This window comes from Gallinula chloropus (genome assembly GCF_964237585.1).
Source record: "Gallinula chloropus genome assembly, chromosome: 3".
Classification (NCBI taxonomy): domain Eukaryota; kingdom Metazoa; phylum Chordata; class Aves; order Gruiformes; family Rallidae; genus Gallinula; species Gallinula chloropus.
In genome coordinates, this window is record NC_140087.1 from 58971038 (window position 1) to 58993310 (window position 22273).

Sequence of the window (22273 nt, forward strand, 5' to 3'; positions counted from 1 at the left end):
CTGTGGTCAAAGGACAGATCAATAAGCTTGGTATTGCAAATTAACACACTCTTTATCGAGTAAGATTAGAAACGGAGTGCAGAGCAAATTGATTTATGTACCTCTAAATGAACCAGTATATGTCTGGCATCTGAACATATGCAGAGATCACATGTATGGCCCAGGCTTTTTATGCTGCATGTGGCTTTTAGTCAAAAATTGCAGAGTTTTCATCTTAATTAGAGCTGGAGTGCTGATTTTGAGTACTCCAATTTGGTAAGATTTGAAGGCAGTCTCTTGGAGCAGCCATGCACAACTGGCATGGATTTAAAAGTCATTTGTAGATAATACACAAATTTTTTTTGCATATTCTTAAGGTTCCAACTTTTAGATTGTGACTAGACAGCTACGTATCAGGACAAAGCACTCCCAATATGAAACAAATTTTAAAAAGACAAAAATTAAAGGACACCATGCATTCAGCAACAATTTATGCGTTTTATGTTTAAGCTATTACGTTGCTGGTTGAAGAGCCAAAGCATTCAAGAACTCTACCAGAAGACCTTACTATAACAGCTGGAGAAAATGTTGAGGAAAATGGATGGATCTGTGAACACACACGTATTTGAATCAAGCTTTAACACATTATCACTTGAAACTGGATTGACCCTACTACTGTTCCAGTCTACATTACCAATTGAGTCTCGTGTTCTGTAGCTGAAGAGGATCTGTTAATAAAATACTGGGCAGAACGAACACTGCACTGAGTGCCACAGAGAGAGGTACATTATTCTTGGCCTGGGCACAGTAAAACTACATGTTTTAATACTTCAGTATCAACATAAGCATTTATATACTTTCTATAAACTATTCTAGAAAACTCAGGTCATTCATATTTTTTCTCTAGGGATTAATTCTTGCTAAAAGCAAAAAAAAAGTTACCTTTTAGCACAGCAGCAGCAATGCACGTGTACTGAACAAAACCATGGGAGGCTGTTCAGGAATGAATTTTCAGTGTGATATTACAAGGTCGCCCAGCTCAGAAGCAACACACATCTCTCCATGCAACTGAACGTAAAAGTTTTGCACTGTATGAAAGACTCCTACTTCATAATTATGTCACTGCAGGGCAATATATATGGCTATTCAGGTAGTTAAGTGACAACCTTCTGCTGATAAATACATTTTTTCTTATACTGTAACTGGTACTGACTATCAACCACATCTGAAAACAAGATTCTGTCCTTTGCATCTTAATCCATGCAAAAATTCTATTGAAAAAAGCCAAACAAAACACAAAACACCTCCAACCCACCAGACATGCTTTGAAAGTTCCTTTGCTCTAAATAACTCCATCCAGAAAGGAAGGATTCCTTTATTAACAGTCCAAATCATCAGGTAAGCACATGCCTATGCAAAGTAGATTCACTCCTTATCCAGTTTGATTTATGCCACAAACTGAATCAGGCTGATAAGGCTCAAGGAAAGCTTTTAAAAATCAGCTAAAATCTGTGTCTCATACACACACACAAGGTATACAAATGCATACATACTCCCCACACACACATACCAGAAACTTTCAATCTACCAAGAATGCCAAAATTAGAAATCCTGAGGAAATACCACTAAATCCTAAAGTGCCACACCTTAAAAGTCACATTTCTCCTATAAAATTATCTTCCCTGTCTTGAGCTCCAGACCATTTGGTGTGTTTTAAATGAAGATATCCCACAAAAAAAAGTATTTCTCTACCCCTTCATTGTTTGAAGTAGCAGTGTTAGTGAGTTCTGACAAGATCATGAAGAAAGCACAGCATAAAGACAGCTGTATGATAAAACTGAGTCTACTATGCTTCTGAAGAGCATCACAGTCTTACAGGCTGTAGTACTACACTTTTATAAACTGCACATACTTATGCTACTTTTTCTGATGTCAAGTTACTTTAGTCTATCCAGGAAATAGGGATAATTTAATAACCACCACCACTAAAATGAAACACACCCTCAACTCTCCCCATCCCCAAAAGTAAGACACTAAAGAGAATAAAAATGTATTAAACTAATACAGGGAACAATTCCAGAACCGATGGAAACTAAGATTCTTGTAACTTGATACTTTAGAAGTTAAAGTACACTCTTTTGTAAGCTTACATGTAAAAACACAGACGCTCCAAATTTCTTGATAAAAATTCAAGAATTCTCATGATTTGACTATTTGGACGCCCTTCAGTATCACACATGCACCGGGGCTTTCTGTAAGATTATTCACCTTCTCCCCAGTCACATCAATCAGCTTTTAATAAAATGATCTTATGCAATCATGATCTTTAAAACGCTCATTAAGTCCTTTCTGTGTGGGAATGAAACTAAAACAAGCTAAGAACATCTTAAGATAATTTCCTGTTTTGATTTATTTTTTTTAAATATAGGGTACGAGAAGGAATCATAAGTTAGAAAAAGCTTAGGACTGCAGAATCAAGAGTTCAGAGAAGTTTTTCTGAATTGTGGCCACAAGTATGTAGACAGCTTGAATTTGCTGCTTATGCCAAGCAACCATATAATCTTCTAAGAAATACAAGCAGCACTTAGTTCATCTGGTGACAGATTAATACTCCCCCCATTAAAGATTAGGGTATAGATTTACTACAATTACATGAATCATCTTCATAATGACAAACATGCACATATATCATAGATAGCTATGTTGAGTCCACAAATCAAGCTCAGCAAGAATTTCAACATCTTGAAATTGTGTCCAAGAAAAGCAAAATGTATTTTACTTTGCATAAAGGAGTAATTTTAGTTTTGGGGGGTTTTTAACTTTTTGGGGACAGGGTGGGGATGAGGGATGCTGGTACTTTTGCAGTATAGAGCAGCTCAAAAGATTCACACCTTATTTTATTACATCTGCGAATACTTGGTTCCTGTATGCTTTCCTAAGAATCACACCACCACAAAAAAGCACAATCCCAAGACTGAAGAAAATTAAATGTCAAGATGAACCCTGATGGATAAATTCTTCTACACAACTCATACAAGTATTAAATTTTAAAGCAATTACAAGTGATCTTAGAAGTTAATCCAATCTTTTACAGCAATCTAAATGCGTTTAACACCTCTTAACTTTTGAGACTTTAAGAATGAAAAATACATCTAAAGCCTAAGACAGATAACCCAGTGCATCTTGCCAACAAGATAACCACTGGCAGACTTTTATACAAGGCACTGTTTTACCACATGCTAAGTTTTATAGTGAACTTGGCAACACTAGAAAATAATTTCACCTTGATGACAACTTTCAACATTTCTCCCCTCGTGCCATGTGCCTTCTTGTGCCTTTCCAAAAGGCTACATTTGGTCATGCTCAAATCTCTGAAAAACAAAGTTAAAAGTACACAGCACTGCATCTCAACTCAGTCCCTCTCCAGGGCTGGCACTGCTTACAGGAGCCATCTGCACGAATTCTGGGCGCATTCGCTGTGTGACATTAAGGAAGGAGCCTTCAGTGAGACTGGCTGGCAGGGCAGCTCTGTTAACAAGGACATCTGGGGATTACAGCGCCTGGCAAAACTGCATCTGGAACAGGCAGGGATTAGGAAGGAAGGAGATAATTCACTGGAGGGGTGCTACTAACCTTACACATTTGTGCAGACGGGGAGAGAATAATTTCACTCCTACCTTGACAACTAGGGACTAAGGTAACAAGGCTTGACTTTGAGACTCAAACTCGTACATGAGCTTGTACCGTACCACATGCCATCAACGCAGAAAGGTGCTGCACTGAGGTAGGCAATTATACCTTCTTAAATACATTCCACTGCAGGGACAGTATCCACAAGGCAGCGGTGCCACGTTTAATTACTACTTTACTAACTGCTTTTAATTCTTTTCTAAACCTGGCTTTTTTTTTTTTGGTGCCATAATTTATACCACTGCCTCAATCTACTAAAATGGCATAGTGACACCTAACATAAAGGGGAAACAAGGTGAAGTCTAAAGATTCCAATATTTATAACACAAATTATATCCTCAAGAGAGTTACGTACAATGTATAAAGCAAAAAGTATGAGAGTAAGAAATGAAGTTGTATTTCAACGATTCAAAAGCAAACAAATTCCATCAGAAATACTCAAAACTCAACACTACAGACCAAAGAGCTTTAGAACTAGTCTTGCACATCAAAAAAGTCAAACCTCCTAAAATAACTGCAAGGCATCTCAACTATAAAATAGTGGCACCGGGTGTATAAATCAGACACTGTATTTCTAATGGTGAACTAGAATAGAAGTAATTGGTGTCATAGCATATTGGGGGGGGGCAGGGCTGTAATTTTCTCTGCTATTCAGTTTTTAAAACATAGAAAGAAGAAAAAAACAAAAGCAGCAAACGTATAATATTAAAAATTGAATTAAAATATCTCACAACAGGCAAAATTATTTTATTCCCTTAAATTACAAGCAGAAAGGCAACCCAACTCAGTTTCTTTTCTTGGCTGAAGATGTCAGTACAAGTTCAAGATCAGAAGCTGCCAAAAGCAACTAGATGCTTCAACCTCCTCCGTTCTCTTCAAAGCGCTCCTCGCTTTTCTCTTTTTCCTTCCAAAGGGACTGAGCTTTTGTATTCTTATTCTTGAAGAGAAATTCTCTCCATTCTCCACTCTAGTCCATTTTACCACTCTAACCAATTGTTCCTATCCCAGCAAAGGCCCACAGAATGGATCGAGCTACTCAGACTTTTAATAGCATGCTATGAGTATCTGCTCACTTCCTACATGGAGATGATTGGGTTGGTAGACCAGTGACACCAGTCAAATGTCATCAACCCTGACTTTAGCAAGGCCTGCAGTGTATCTCAGTGTCCTTTAACCAAATCAGTAACATATGGACTAGATAAGTAGACAGTACGTTTAGAAAAAACCTAGCTAGACAACCATGTTGAAAATGTTATAGAGTGGTGCAAAGTCCAGCTGGCAGCTGGTTACTGGGAGCATCCCCCAAGCACCGATACTGGGGCTGACAGTTTAACAACCTGAACAAGTTAACTGAGTACACTTTGAATGAAGCTGCAGATGATACTAAGTGGCATGTTTGCTTTCAACTTATGACAACTGAAATCTTACTGCTGTCTTCAATTGCTTAATTAAAAGGTATCCAAATACGGATTGAGCCCGGCTCCCTTCAGAGAAGCACACGCATAGGACAAGAGACAGTGGACAGGAAGTTTCAGCAAGGGATATCTTCATTTAGATGACACCAAAAAAGAATTCTCACCATGATGGTGGTCAAACACTGAAACAGACATCCAGATAGGCTGTGCAATTTCTGTATTTGGATATACTGGAGTAGTGATGAAAGTTAGAGGAGGATTTCTATCCTCTTCTACAGGATAAACAATAACAGTTAAGAAAGCTATTGAGAATCACAGAATCTGAACATTGCTAAGTTAAAGTTAAATAAGGAACATTTTGCAGTATATTTTCTTCCTGTTTCTTTTAAAAATAATTAAGATTGTTAAAATGTCATTAGACTACGGAAATCTCATTCTAGAACTCATCTGGCAGACATGTTAATAACATGTGACAGCACAGCCCTACAGCATTCTGTTCTGAAAAGCAGATGCAAGTCATCACTCCGCATTCGCCTGATGCGCGGCGCTGTGTGTACTATGAATTCTGGCTTCTTTATGAAGTGTGTACTGGAGAACCTCTGTTGTATTTGCTCCACAAGTTGTGAGCTGAAAAGACATTTACAATACTACTTCTATGTAATCTTCTCTCAACGAAGAGAACACCTTATTTCGATATCTAAATGTCAAAGTAAGTAAAAGCAACTGTGCTGGATTATTATCTCTATGCTATAGTTGAAGCAGCAGAGATTTGACAGTTAAATGACTTTCTCAAAGTCAGAGAACGTGTAGCTGAATCAAGCACAGGAAATTAACACGAAAATTTCCAACTTCCTGTTTTTATTTTGGAGGTGAGAAAGATAAGCCACACATTTATTTGCCAAAGAGACAGAAAACACGCACATGCAAAGTGTTTCTCCTATTTGAGCATAGTCACTTTTTTTTTGTTGTTGCTTCTAGTCATTTATGGCCTGAAATAGCTGATGGGACCTGGATGTAATGAGAAAATGGAAATTCCTTCAGAACCCAATGCAAGAGCCCCTGTTTTACACCTACTATGCTCCCCCAGCACTGTGCTTGCTCTTTTCTATTTCCAGGTACACCACACACCTCCCATCCACCAAAAAACAATGTGCTTGACTATGAAACAGGAGATGACATGAGGGCTCGTTTACATCATCTACAGAAAGAAATCAACAAACCCTTTTGAGCTTTAGCAAGCCTCTTCCTGTGCTAGCATTAGGGCAATTTAAAATACCTGAACTGCTTCTGCAACATTTAGCCAAACTCACTTATGACTTTTTCCCATTTACTTAAGTACATTGGGGCAATTCTGTGTTCAAACGTGTGCAGCTCTGACCACCAAATCACTGTCTCCTTTCCAAAGCCACCTGTGGCTTCCCTGTGCAGACAAAATGGTCAAAGTTCCTCCGGCCAGCAGGAGAAGAATTAATAAAACAACTCTTCTGAAGTGGAATAGCTGGATTTCATGCCACATTACCATGCTCTAATTGGCAAGCCAGAGCTCTGAGACACTAGTCCCTTCCAAGACTGACACGAACAGAAGGAAAAAATCCCAAAATAGTTCATGGGACAACCTGGCACAACTCATCTGTGATCAACAGCATCCTTTTGCAAGATATAGGCTGAAGCGTTCAAGCAGGTCGAGTACTGGCAGGCAACCCACCTCAAGAGAATACACAGGTAAATGACATTTACTTTTCCTTACCTGATGTGCGTTGCCGGAAGGGACTCATACTGGCGAGAAAGGAAGAGCTCTCTGTGCTTCAACTGATGTTTCTGTTTATCAGTCAAGTCAACCTCAATTGTAGTTTCAGACTCTTCTTCAACTTCTTCTGCAGAGAAGCAAGAGCGTAGGTCGAAATTAATTCTGTTGCATAACACCATTGCAGCCATTTCACTTGACATCCCCCCCACCCCTTAGCAACCTTCCTTCATATTTCAAAGAAAAGATGAGTTTAACGAGACTACAGTTTATGTAACTTGACAGAATATTAAGTATTTTGAATTTTATACCTTCTACTTAAACTCTTGAAAAAAATTATGCTTCTCTCCTACTGTACTATGCATTGACATCTTTCACACAGCTGCAAGACCAATCCTGACAATATTACTCATTCTTTTTTCATCTTCTTTCATCTGCTTTCTCTGAGGGTGCCTCCTTCTTGCTGACCCGTTCTGGTTTAGTTTTTCCTGTTGCTGATACTGGTGTTACTATAACTTTTACACAACTCCTTGGGAAAAGCGTACTTTCTATGAACAGAAATTCACAAAATTACAACTGCAGATGAAGACTGCTAAATCAGAGTCTTAATAAAAACCCAAAAAAACCCAACAGAAAAAAGCCTCCTTCTTTCCATTATTGCTTACCTTCTAAGATACCGAGAACACCACTGTTTCTTTCATATTTAAATAAGATTTTTTTACGCTATTTCAAGCAAGACAGCACTATTTAATCTAGAACAAAACATCTGTAACAGCTAGTCATAAATTATATAGTTCTCTTGTTTTCAGTTGGAAACTATAGCTACTCTTATCATGTGCGAGGTAGTACTAGAGAATTTCAGACAAAACCAAAAAATTCATTCCCTTTTGAAAATTTAAACTCTAAAGTGGGCACACAGAGGAAGAAATAAAAGCAGATACTAGAAAGCATCACATACATAGTTAAAGAGCAACGTTCACAGTGGTTGCTAACATGTTGTAAGATGACAGGCTCTTTCACATTACTACCCTGGGACTTGCAGGGCGGAAGTCAGCCTTCCTGGTGGATTCCTGGGACATGCGGAACTTCAATCTGTACTTCCTCTTGATACCCAGAAATGAGAAAAAGCCTCCAAGAATACAGTATTCAAAAAATACAGACACTTAAACTTCTGTGAGATTTAGTTATTTTCTACTTGCTAAATTATCCATCAGCTGCAAAGCCAAGTGTGTCTATAAAACATGCCTCAGAAATTAAACAATGAAACCTCAGCATTAGGTGATTTCACGTAACTGCCGACAACAGATCACCTCATCCACTCTTCCAACAATAACCATTTTTACAACCAGCCTACAGACACTATCTCAAAATGAAGCCTGCCTGTGTCCTCATGGCAACCACAGTTCTCTACAAATGCAGTACTTTTTAAATCGTGCCTATGAGTAGTTTATTCCAGTTCTAATAGTTATTTCCAGAGAAGTGATACAACAACACACTCTGATATAACCAACTTCCTCAAACCCAGTTCTGTAGACTTCATCTTCTCATAAACCACACAGTCACCCTCCTTATTTTGCAGGAAGACAAAGGAAACAAAAATGAAAAGAAGACCCACACACCACTCCAGTCTCACCTGACATAGGTTGCCCTGGGAAGTGGTGATTGCCCCCTCCCTGGCAGTGTTCAAGGCCAGGTTGGATGGGGCTTTGGGCAACCTGGGCTAGTGAGAGGTGTCCCTGCCTGTGGCAGGGGGGTAGGAACATGATGATCTTTAAGGTCGCTTCCAGCCCTAACCATTCTGTGATTCTATGGTACAGGTTCAAGTCAAACATTGACTCAGTTCAGTATTATTCTGGCATCTGTATTACTGCATTAACAATAAATAAAGCTTACAAAAATCTATGCAAAGGCAAAACTTTTTTTTAATTAAGCAAGAAAAAAAGATGAATTCATGTTAAAAGGTTAATTTTTCAAGCAATCAACAACTATGACTGCTTACTACAGTAGCTGTTGCAAGCTGTAGTTGTATTTCAAAGTTCAAGTGTTAATATCAAGATGTGACAGTGGCTGCTTTATTGGTTTGGGGGTTTTTTAAAGTAAGTGTACTGCTTGTAGTATCCTACAAGTCCAAAGTTCTCAAATGGCAATTTATTTCTCCTCTCCTTCCTGAAAAATATCAAAGGTAATCTTATGTTACAACCTTCTGAACAGAGTTGACAAAAAGAAGTCCATTAGAATGCAATTTAAGCATCCAAACACGGATGTCTGGGGCCATTTTAGATTGACATATCCAAAAACATCTGACTGCAGATCTGTCTCAAAAGATGGGAGAATAAGTGCCATTTTAAAGTAGCTACAAAGAGCCAGAGATAATATTCCAGAGTTTAAGATTACTTTAGACACCTATTACTCAAGTACCTTAATAGCTTCCCTGGACTAAGAATTTAAATTTTAAAATTATTTTAAAACCCTCCAAAACATTAATCATATACTTATTGTACTAATTTACATAAACCAAGAAAGTGTTTAATCCAAAAGCCTGAAGCTGAAACTGAGTGTCTCTCACCGACATCTCTTAAACAACTCCAAACTTAAACATGAAATAATGTAACTTTTTCTGTTGTATTTTTACAAATAAAACATGTTTTAACTCAGGATGAACTGACAAGCTCAGTAAGTAGAACAAACCACTGCCAGATACAGAACAGTCCCACTCTCAACACAGTGTAATCTATCACCAGGACAATTTTACAATTGTATTCTTCAACGTTGCAATAAAAAAACCAACGCTAACAGTAAGCTCAGCATTTAGTAAAATAAGAAATAGTTTGCCCCAGCAGTAACACAAACCTGCGACTAGAAAGGACACACTGGATAGCACAAGGAAGTGAGAAAACTAAATTTTCTTGATAGCAAATACAAACCCAGTTCACTTGATGGCAATAGAAAGAGTCCTGCATCTGAACAAACCTTTGGATTGCTGCTTTTAAACAAGGACTTTGCACCGATCAGACCTTAGCACCTATCAGAACAGTAATGAGGAACTTCCAGTGCTCCTAGATCTCCCTTCACCTTTTTGACTCAGATTTGCAGCACATGTGAAAGTTCATTTGCCATCCAGGGAGAGATTATTCTTGTCAAAGAGAATGAAATGGAAGGTACCTGCAGGGAACCATGGAGCAGCACTGAGCTAAGCACACTTTCAGCATGTGGAAGAAAAAGCAAAGGCTCAGAGCAAGTGTTTTAATGAAGCAAGACAGTGATGAGGTACACAGGCCTCACTGTTCCAAGATTAGAGAGAAAACAAAATTCAATTTAAAATTATTAATCTTAAAAATATTTTAAATAAATATAACTACAAAGAAAATACTAACAGTTTTTGAAAACGATACAATCCCTTTTTTTGTAGGCCTTGGGCAAAGTTTAAGATAATACTGCTGTACTTTTCCTGGTTTACGAAAAATTATTTCATTATTTAAAGGAAAAATCCTGGAGCACAAAAGCAAGCAGCTCCAGTGAGCTTTTAAGGTTTCAGGTCTATTTATTATACATTAGCAATTGTGGATACCTAACTTTGACCTGAGTGATCTGGTGATACTTTCAGTGGCATTTGTACAGATTTACACTTTTCCTTTTTTCATGTGATGTAAATAAGACTTAACTGAATCAACCAAGTAACAGATACAGGGAAGCAACTTTAACCATCACCAGCTTCAATACGCATCACCACTTGTAAAAACGTGATGCAGTCTGGTCTTGGGTTGGTTTTTTCCTCATCCATTTCATTGTGATGGTAGTGAGAAGAAGCAACTGTCCATGCCACCTGAAGTTTGTGTACAGTGTCTTTGTTTATAGTTAAGTAACATGATGACTCAAGCTTGACAGTAGGAAGAACTGCCTGTTTTTAACAGCTGAAATCAAAATAAACTGAGGGCAAGTCTCTAGAAAGACAACACACCCACTTAAAATAAAATGGTTTAAAAACAATTAAACAAAGAAATAAATCCTGAAAGACACAAGTTCAAACGTGGTTCAAGCCACTGTTAACCATCAGCTAGCAAAAAAGTTAGATTACTCTAACATACTATCCTTCCTTAAAGTCAAAATAATCCACCACATGCTCCTCTTGTCTGCAACAGCGATGAAACACTGAAGGCTGTCTTCAGGGAGGTGAAGTAAATCTTCAGTTTTAAAAGGAAAAAGAAAGTTCTCCCTCTGTTACTACCAAACTGCTGAATGTTATTTTCAGCCAGAGATTGGCTGGAGACACAGAACCATGGAAACACAGAGCAGTTCAGGCTGGAAGGGGACTCAAGAGGTCTCTAGTACAAACTCCTCTTCAAAGTAGGCTCAGCTGTGAGGTCAGACCAGGTTACTCAGCATTTTATTCAGCTGGATCTTGAAAACCTCTGAGGACAGACACCACATAATCCAATCATGATGAAAATGCTTTTCTTTGTATCTGATCTGAATTGTTCCTGTTGCAATTTAGTCACTGCAGAGTCCAATTCCACCTTCTCTATAACAACCCCTTAGGGACTGGAAGTCCACCTCTTTTCCAACCAATTCCAGCAGCTTCCCCACCACTAGTGGAGCAAGTGCCCATCATGGTGGTCTCTGCTGAACTTGCTCCAACTTATCAGCAAGTTTGCTGTCTCAGAGGCCCAACACAGGATACAGTACCTAGATGTGATGCAACAAGCGATGAATCATCAGGGGGATAATCACTTGCCTTGATCTACTGGCTATGTGCCCAGTGATACAGCCCAGGACGCCTGCTGTCTGCCAGCACACCCAGGGCCTTCCCTGCAGAACTGCTTGCCCATGCCTCTGTCCCCAGCTTGTATCCCTGCCAGGAGCTCTTCCTTCCCAGGTGCAAGACTTGGCATTTGTCCCTGCTGAGTATCTTCAGGTGCTCCATACCCCATTCTTCCTGCTTTCTAGGAATCCCTGACTACATGCCCTTCCCTCAAGTGTATCACCTGGTCATCCCCCACAGCATGGTGTCACCTGTGAAGGTGATGAGAGTGCACCACAGGGCCTGCTCTGGTCACTGATAAAGACAGGTCCCCATATAGACACCTGTGGGACCCCACACAGTATGAACCCTTAACCACCACCCTCTGACTCAAATAATTAAATCAGCTTTTTTATTCACCTAGCTGTCCCTCAATCCAGATAAACTCCAATTCCTTGCCCTCGCATGCCTACCAAAATTGCTAGTGCTGGCACAAAAGAGAAAAGCAGGAATAAGAGACTTTAAACTGGGAAGGCGTGATCGGAAAAACACAAGCCCACTCCTTTCAGCAGCAGCACGGACTGATGCTGAATTAAATCAGCAGTGTAACCAAAACCAGAGGTGCATTAACTTCCTACCTCTTAAACTTAATTGCTTCCAATTTTGAAACCATATCTCAACTTAGCTACATCCAATTTATGCAAACTTACATGGAGATTTAAATCACTACCAGAAGTTGCTAAAATACCTTTAAAATTGTTTTAGAACAGAGTAGATTTCAGTTAAAAGAATGTCACTAAGATCTACTTTCAGAACAGTTTCTAAACTTTTTTCTCTCCTGAAGACTTTTCTCTTCTATTGAGTATCACGGGTACTACCAGCACATTTTAAAACCTACAAATAGCTGAGAATACTGAAGAGCAGCGAGTTTACCACTCACAAAGGAAAGATGGCTGCATGTTAATACTCTCTTTTAAGCTTAGCTGGTTGTGGCAAGAACATCAAGCACACATTTGGCAATTAGATGCTACAGCAGTAAGAATTATAAATACAGGTTTATGAGGAAGATGGAGTAAATTATTTACTGTCAAAACCAATACAAAAGATCCAACATTAAGTTTAACCATCTGAAGGAACCAATTCAGCCTGTGAATGAAGAGAGAGCTTCTCTTAGGTGAGCAGTTGGCCAATTTGCTCATCTGCTTGAGGCTTCTCTGCACATGTTGTGTTGTACTCAGTGGTGATATTTAACCTGCTAGTGCTGTAGTAAAGCAGTTCAACCAACTTTGTGAGCTAGACTATGCATAGTGATACTGTCAATTTGACTGAGAACATGTTTATCAAAGCTGAATTAATTAGCTTTAGTTACACCACGTCTGTTAGTACAATGTTCAGACGGCTGTTAGAATATGTAACATCGATTTGATACTTGCTATTACTGCCAGATCGGAGTAGAAACCTAAAGCACATTTTATGTGGATTGTGAGTCATTTAGATAGCACATTACTACCTGAAGTGTGAATCTGAGCAATTCTGCAGACAGAAAAATAAAATTAAAAAAAAAAAAAGGACCAACTGGTTATGTTTACATCCCTATCGGATAGCACCAACAGACACCTGGCCTCTAAGGGGTTATACAGTTTTCTTACACACTTCTCCAGGTGGTCCTTGCCACTATTTTTCTAAAGGGCATCACAAAACAAAAATATTATACTTCACAACCATTAAGCACTAATATGCCACACCTATTCCCCAATAATAAAAATTTCTAAAATCATGCAAAAGCAGTGGGAGGGGCTATGAGTATTTCCAAGTAGCAACTTACAATACTGACAATTTCCAGGATGGTAGTCAGTTATAAACAACTATCTATCTATCTATCTATCTCTCTCTCTCTCTCATATTCATCATAGGCCTGGAGCACAACCATTTATTAATGGTTTTCATTACCAGAAAATTCCACTTTCCAAAACCTGATGGGTGAGGGGTTTTGTGAACAACTGGCTTTGGAGATTTTTGAGAGCAAGGAGATCATGGGTGGAAGGCAGGGAAGGATTACCTTGGTAAGGAGTATGAATCACAGTGTGCTACATTAAATATATCCTACTAAATTAAAAACAACATGAATAAATGCAAGAGTAAGCACACTAGTTTTTTAACTCTGTTATTCAGCACTGCAAACTGATTTTTGACAATGGTACAGAACAAAAGCATCCCAGAGAAACATGAAAACAACATGCAGACAACAGTGAAAGAGCTGGCCACTCTATACTGTAAATCTAAACTATGTTTTTTTCCCCTCTTCTGTTTTGTCTCATCTATTCAAATGCGAATTCTCCAAATGAGAAAATACCCTGTTATAGGGTCCAAAATGTGTTTCGTCAATCATGTGTACACCTGTAAGAACTGCAGAGACCTGCTGCAGCATGTTTGGAACAACAGTGCTGGTTTGCGTTTCTTTAAGCAGCTCACCAGCAACAGCAAGCAGCAAACTCAAAGGGAAAAAAAAAAAACAAAAAAGCAGGACGTTTTTGCTCTACCTTCAAATCCAGGCTGACAGGCCACCCCACTGAGCAGAAGTGCACATGGGGAATCTGACACCACCCAAGAAATCCATTTTTAAAAATCTATCACCTGGCTCAAGAATTGCCACGATACCATGTAACCTGCACAAATAATCATTAGACCTGATGTTGAGAAATGGGAGATCTGATTTTGAGAAATGGGATCTCTCTATTTTCCATTTGCCTGAAACTGCCACTACTAACCTTTTCCATCACTTGGCTTTTCACCATTTCCATAGAGACTTCCCGCTCATGGTGTCTAATTAAAACAAGATGGTCTTTCATTTAGAATAGGCACCAGGTATGCCTCACCTTAGTAAAATGTATTATAAATACTTTTTAAAGACACTTTTCTACCATGTAGAGAACTAAGAACACCAAAGCCTCTTAAGTTTTGTGAAAGAACCTAGAGTCCACGGTTAAAATCTACATTTGTCCTTTACTGTGTGACAATAACCACAGAGCTTCAGAGATTTAAACTGCTTTTCTAACACACAATTCGCATCCTCAATGGCAGATAAACAGCTTTTCAAAATGTTGGCAGAGACAAAAAGGCACAGATTGTACAAACACTTTTCTACCCCTACTCAGAATAGCATATGATTCTGCTTATAAAACACAAATTATTTATCATCTACAGTATCTCCTTCCAGAAGGGCTGAATTTCGGTAGATTTTCTGTAAGGTGGAAAGTAGTAGTAGAGGGGAAGGGGAAAGGAGAAAAAAAAAAAAAAGAAAAAAAAAAGAAAGTAAAGGGTTTGTATATCCTGCTGTTGAGTAAACCGAAACACATTCAAGTTCTACATACACGATTTTAAAATGAGAAGAATGTTATCCAATATAATGTCTGCTCAGTGCCTGCACGGTAAGAAAGGTTTTCTCTTTATAGACCTCACAAGAAAAGGAGAACAGCGGGAATAGGAGTTTATTCACTCTGACACTGACTTAGAACTTCATCTTTTTACATCTGCAGCCATGCTACAGATTTAACTTCCAGGGTACATTATTTCCTTGATGCACATATAGAGATCTTAAGATTATAATTAACTATCCATACAAACTAAGAAAAGTATACAGAGATATGAAAATATGTATCACTTTAAATTATTAAAACATTTTAACTTATTCTTATGCCAGTGGGAAAAAAGGCAAAAATTAACAGAACAGCTTAAGAATAAACACCACATTGTAATAACTAGTTGAATCTTGAATACATATGCTGTTTTTGTCCTTTTTTTAAATAAATTGAAATTAAGATCAAGTAAAATAATGAAGTTTTTCTTCTATACTCAGTGCTTTCTTTTGTAGGCAACACATTCAAATGCCATGTTTATTCTAGGATCAAGTAAAATATCAAAAATCATAATTTATCTACCCCATACATGCTGAATATTCAATACTCTGATCCTGGCTTTTTTCCTCTTACTAAGATTTTTTTTAAAGAAAAAAGGGAAGAGCACTGCGAAAGCAAATGAAGCTAATCATCCTTTGAAGGCAAAAACAAATACAAAAAGCTGTTAGTGTATCAATGCCCTTTTTCTTGTATTATACTTGGCAACTGAGTCCTTGGCTCTTTGAGGCCCTACTGAGAGTGACAGCATCATGATTTCACTCCTGTCAGCAGCATCTATCAAAGGGTCTAGCCTAAAGGAACCACCACATAGCAAAGGGCCACAGCACCCTGTAGGACTAGGTTACCGGTCACTAACCCTGCCAACACAAACAATTTCTGCACTGGTTTAAGTCAAAGCAAGACTGTACCCTTAATACAGGAACCTGAAACACGACTCCTCAGCGTTGTGTACCACTGTCACAATCCTTCACAGAAACAGGAACAGACAAATGAAAATTTAACTCTATCACTTGGCATATCAAAAATGGGAAGACTGCTAATATAGTAGCACTGATTTTTGATACATGCTTAACCTGTTGTGCAAGTAGAAAACGCATATGTACTTAGATAACCTCTGGATGTATGCATATATAGTGCTCTCTGCATACCCAAGCAAATATGCAATATGCACAGAAAAGACATCTTATGTATGGTGAGAAATCTGCAACCAAGTTATGGATTCTGACACTGGATGACAGACTACTCCAAAGTCTTTTTAGGAATTTGATAATGTAGAACAGGCTTTTATTGGGAAAAAATGATATTTTTAACCACCCAAAACTTGTTTTGTTCATGGGAATAATGTATTTTGTGTTAGCACAAAGCCTCTCTGCAAGGATAATTGCAGAAGCACTTGTGTAGCACATCAAAACCAGAATCAAAGCAGGTTCACACTACAAATCTTCCCTTGCTCAGACAGGGTTACAAACAGTATCCGAGGCGAAAAATGAAGTATTGATCAAACAGACAAATCACACTGCCGAACTGCATAGCTGTTCCAGCCACCCACACCAATACTCCACGTTGTTCAGGGCAGGTCAAACTCACCACACATGAAAAGTCTGTGCCCATATCCTGTTCTTTGTGCATGCTACATTTAACAGAAAGAGCTGACAGACTAGCCACATAAATATTTTACAGATTAATCTTACCTGCTACTTCTGCCTTTTCCTTAATACCTCACACCACATAGACACACAGCACCGTATGAATGGGTAGGAAGCACTATATTCATTCTCACACAGTATGTTGCCCAGGCTAACAAGCTCCATCTCTGTCATCATGTGTAAAGTTACAGGCACACTGCCCTGGACAACTACGGCAGACTTCATTCCACTATGTGATACAGAAATTCAAGAGTTACTGCTGGTAAGACTTTAAACCACCAGGCCTGATCCCCAATTCACACATTTCACTGCCACTGCTTGATGGGAAAAAAAACTATCCCTGTTTTAACAGTGAGTTTACATCATTCAGATTCTTAAATGATACAACCTACTGATTCAATTAGACTATCAGAGAACTCTCTGAAGATAGAAAATGCATCTCTAATTGGAGCTTTACAGATAAGAGATAACCTAGCACTGTTTTTGTAGTCCAAAATTTATGCCTCGGGTGCTTAGGTATAGTGTGGGTACGCTGAGGAGAAAGTGCCAAGAGTCACTTTAGCTCGTAATTTTAAGAGAGGACAAAACAAAACCAGCAACAAAAACATCTGAGACTGTGGAAAACTAGGTTGTGTGAAACATCCTATTTATCTTCAAGATACAAAACATTATGATTAATAGTATTAATTTAAATGCTACTAGTATTTTGGAGGTCATCAAGAAAAGAGTGTAGGACCATTAGTCTGCACAATTAACAAACATTAAGGAGACAACAACGTTAGCAGCTGAGTTACATGTTTTCCAAAAATCTAAAGAAACCCAGAACAAAAAGTACAAAAATACTGATGCACTTATTTAAACTTGACCATGGGGAAAAGGAATCCTAAAGAACACAGGGAAGCAGAATGCATAGGGCCGTGGCAGTTTTCTGTGAATGCTGTCTCCTTCCAAAAACCTCAAATGTCATTATTTTGTGAGCAGAGCGCAAAAAAGCACCAGCTTTTGTACCCCACCGACTCCCTCCCTATAGAGGGACTTACTAGAGAAGTAAATTCCAGTAGTTAAGTAATAAAAATAAAAGCTGAATTTCAGATACCTATTAAACATAAATATGAACTGGTATTTTGCAGCTTTTCACTCTCCACAGCAAACTCATGGAGTTAAACCAGATTTTGGGTTTTTGTTTTTACATTCACAGAGATTGGCAGCAATGTGTTCAAGCCTTATAAATTATGTGTTCAGAAAATAAGGCTTCTGAATTTCAAGAAAAAAAAAGGAAAAAAAAAAAAAAAAAGAGTATGGAAAAAGGTATGGCTGCCCAAAATCATAAGCCTATTCTGAAGAGGTCAAAAGACACAGCTAGCAGTTATACAGAGTAGGCAGTATTTTTATACGTGCAAAATCCTAAATACCCAACTCAGATAATACACACTCAGGTGAAAGAAAATGTATTTATGCAGGTTTTTCTAAGAACTTCTAAAACTGTGAGCGTAGTTGAAATCCATTCAGTCCAAGAGAAGATCATTAACATTCACATCTAACACGACATTCTGCACCAACAGAAGAGTTTGAACAGCCACAGCAGTTAATTCCACGAGATACTTAAGAGCTGACAGTAAACTTGTTAATGAGACAATATATGCTACAGCAAACTACTAATTCAAATATGTTATTTGCAAACTGAAGACTCAGATATTGTCAAAAGCAAAAAGCTCCTCATTACTGCTTCTTTATTGCTTTTACTGTTGGGTGGGGGAAATTCACAAGTATGCAGTTCTTGCACAAAAATCAAGTGACTGCAACACGTAATTTATGAGTCTATCCAAAGCATCCTTGAAAAGGATAATTGGGAGCCTTGAGACAAGTTTCTCCTTGGTGACAAGGATGTAATTTTGGACAAGGCTTGCTCTATTTCAGCAGTTCTGAGTTTTTTCCCCCCTCTCCAAATAAATTACAAATGAAGGCATTCTCTTGTGTAAATGAAGGAAAACTTCATGTTCCTTTGTCTCTGATCAAGAAGGTCATGTCTTCCTAAAAAAACCCACCACTATTCTTCACGCACATTTTCAGTGCAAGTGATAGTTACAATAATATAAAAATAGCATAAAAATTACTTTGCTACTGATTAAAGAATTTGTTATCTGTATCATCCTTAAATGGCCCTCCCAGGGTGTGTCTCACCCACATCACAGACTTCAGGATACCCAGAAGCAACATAACATACTTGAATTTGCTAGTGCTTAGTTCACATGTCTGTTAGTTGACTGTAAATAAGCATAACATGTAAAATTCCTGTCTTAAGCAAAAGAGCCTTTGGAACTCATTCTCCTAAACTTCCCTGGCTTAATGTATTTGGTTTTGTCTCTGTTCACCAACTCATCTTCAAAGTAAACTCTTCCAAGAGTCTTCTGATGGCTCGCTCACATAGACTTTTTAAAGACTTCTTTTTTCCTCAAAGGAAAGAGGGCAGATACAGAAGGTCAAAATAACTTTGTCCTAATTCTTCAGTACTCACAGGGGTAGGATGGATGGATGTGGACACACACACAAACTTGTTTATATTAATATATTTAGACATATTTTTATAAACACAAACACTAGTTTATATTTACAGAAAACTTAAGATTAAGTAGTATCTCACTGAACCAGTTACACAAGTCTGCTCACCCACTCCTTGGGCATATCTACCAGCCACGCCGCCTTCTTCCTCCTTATAAATGCTCCAAGAGGTTCTCCTATCTTTGATTCCCAACTGTCTTTCCACACCTTAGCTCCTTTCACTAACATCCTGAAAAATGGTATCCTTCATCACAAGGCAGTATCAACAGATATGTTTTCTTAACAGCAAAGCAAGAAAGAGACTTTCTGATCTAGTGCAATTAAAACAGGACCCATAACCTAACAGAAAACCTTACGAAAGCCACCACATTCCACGGAAGAGCTACTTCTTGCAGTGAGAGAGACAAATTAATTGCACTCTTGAGCTCTCAAAGAATATTTTTTGTACTCATGTTATCGTAGGTAAGACCCAAAAGGTTTTGGTTTTGTTTTATTTGAAACAAGATACAATACAATGATCTTTTCATTCCAAAGACCTCCCGCAAAACAGGCATCTAAGAACACTCTCTGCCTTTGAGCATCCTTTCCTCTACCATATATGCCAATCTCTACTAGCAATACCAGGAGAACAAATAAATTGTCTCCATTCATTCCCTGGTAGTTGTATGCAGGATGTAACATTACAAGCATTCACCATGCCAAAAAATAAAAAAGAAAGAAGTATGTCAACATTAAATCAGCATTTAAAATTATTAATGTGGAGAAAATTGACGAGATGCCAATTGTGTCACATATTGATTTGATCAAAGTTGCTTCTAGTTAAATTTAGGCCAAGGAGACAACAGGTATTAGAAGGAATTAACAGTACCCAAAAAAAGTCAATTTAAGGTTTCAAATCAATTCTCAAGTCAAAAGACACTTTTCATGCTAAGACATGACTTTAAGTAAAAAGCAATTTCTCATTTCTCTTTTAGAAAAGGGATTACAATTCTAAAAACATATCCTTTCTAAATAACAGCTTTTTAATTTGATATACAAGAACTACCATGATGAAAAACAACTACAAACACAAAAAACCCACCAGGATTTTGGCTGTGCTATCATCTGATTGGACAAAACCACCCCAGCAGTACTATATTATAGATGTTTTACATTACACTGAGTCAAATAAGTGACTAAGAGAAAAGAACACTCAACACCACAAAGCACTTTAATTCTGAGGTTTTTACCAAACCCCCAGGATCTTTATACATACTTTTTTTTTCCCATCATAGACTGAACATCTGAATTGCCTTATTTCTGTTTTAGTGCTATGTACACATTAGAAAAATACTAAGTCATACTTTATAAATTGTTGAAGAGAACAGGAAAACTCTTCATATTTTTCCTGAAGTAGAGTACTAAGAATAGCACTATGCAACTGCAACCATATATTAAAAAACCTGTTGGCACATGAAAGGAATTCACTTTTCAGTTTTGTGTATCTTTGGGAACATTAATGAGCAACCCGCATTACTATTAAATACATTAAACAGTATTTCTCAAGTGAAGCTATTTTCTTGCCATCTTCTATGCTATCTGCTAGCCTGCTGCTCTGCTGAAGCGTTTCCAATAAATCAGATAGATTATGAACAGCTTCATTCTCTTCGATGTATCTGGAATGTCCAGCAGTTATGATACTAATGTAGATTGAAAATACACAAAATAGTTGTGTTGGGCTTTGGGTTGTTTGGGGTTTTTTGCCACCCAAATACAAAGCATCTTTACATAAAAGTAACAGAACCCAACCCCAGCAAAAGTGCTGCCTTAAGGACAAACCATCTCCAGGACCATTGGAACACTCTTGATATATCAATACACAAAATAGTATTTATTTTTAGGCTAATTGTAAGGTGCTCTGAGATCTTTTAATGAGAGTGATCAAAGTGTACCAGCATATTTAATAAATTTCACCAACCTTAGTAACTTCCAATAAGAGCACTGCTTTGCACATAAGGCAACCAGCATAGTGAATACTTCATTTGTTTCCGATCACAAAACATCAGTGTCATACCAGATTCAGAATGGAGCACCAACTCCAACTGTTCAACAGGAGTCACTAGACCTCTGGTAAGACTTCCTTTCTTCCTACAGATCTATTGCATACAAAAATTCTGCAGCAGAAGCACCATTTTTGCAAAGCAACATGACATGAAACACGACTGCTCCAGAGCCAAAAGCCAAGTCCCAACAAGAGTGCAATTGTGAGTAGTAAAGCCAGTAAGTGATGTCTACAAAGAACAACTGAGATGGTGGTGGGGGAGAAGCAGCAAGCTGATTTGGACTACAGCTTCTATAATCTAGAAATGTTTTTACCTTTGATCTCTCAGTCACTGAAACCAGTGTGTCTCAGGCTGTTTTTAAATTGACTCCTGTCTCATTCAGAAGTGCATCAATTTTGCTAATGAGAAAAAACACACAGTGCATCTGCTTTATCATACACCCAGAAAAATTCTGGGCATTTAGTCAGAAGCTCAGCACATCTAAGTCAAAGCAAGTTCTCTTACTACATCAAAGACAGAGGCCTCTGACAACAGAACATTTTTTATATGCTCCCCACGGTGGTTGACTAGGCAAAAGCTGTTTGAGAAGTTGCAATAACAGAATTAACTTGAGACATGTTACATGACAGCACATGACCTGATGAAGAATTTTAAATGTAAAAACCTCCAAGAAAATGGCATCGCACACTCAGGCCACCCTACTCAGCTACAAGACAGTAATAGTTCATACATCTATTACAAAAGAAGGAAATACAGAAGCTGAGCCCTTCCCTGTAACCCAAAACTACTGCTGGTACAGACTTAGTACATTACCCCTCCCCAGCTATTAAAACCTTGCCTTGAAATACTTACATCAACTCCACTCCCTCCATAAGAGATCATTTAAATTTTATGGCTCCAGCTACATTTGGTAATTTCTCTTTCAATCACACCATTTGGTTAGAAAAAACATCCCTTCATGTCTGCTTCACCCATTTTAACGAGCTGTGTGGTTTCATCCTATCCCTTCAAGTTCATTCGCTTACGCACTTCAGTCATCTGTTG

The 22273-nt window shown here is 38.1% G+C and overlaps 1 protein-coding gene across 1 annotated transcript in view; it reads right to left on the bottom strand.

The window, feature by feature from the left end:
- Positions 1-22273, bottom strand: part of MTA3 (metastasis associated 1 family member 3) — a gene marked incomplete at both ends in the record, with an annotated part of 133409 nt that overhangs the window by 104838 nt on the left and 6298 nt on the right. The window contains one exon of the mRNA XM_084262065.1: positions 6832-6958. Coding sequence (XP_084118191.1) covers positions 6832-6958 — 127 coding nt within the window. The remainder of the gene's footprint in view (positions 1-6831; positions 6959-22273) is intronic.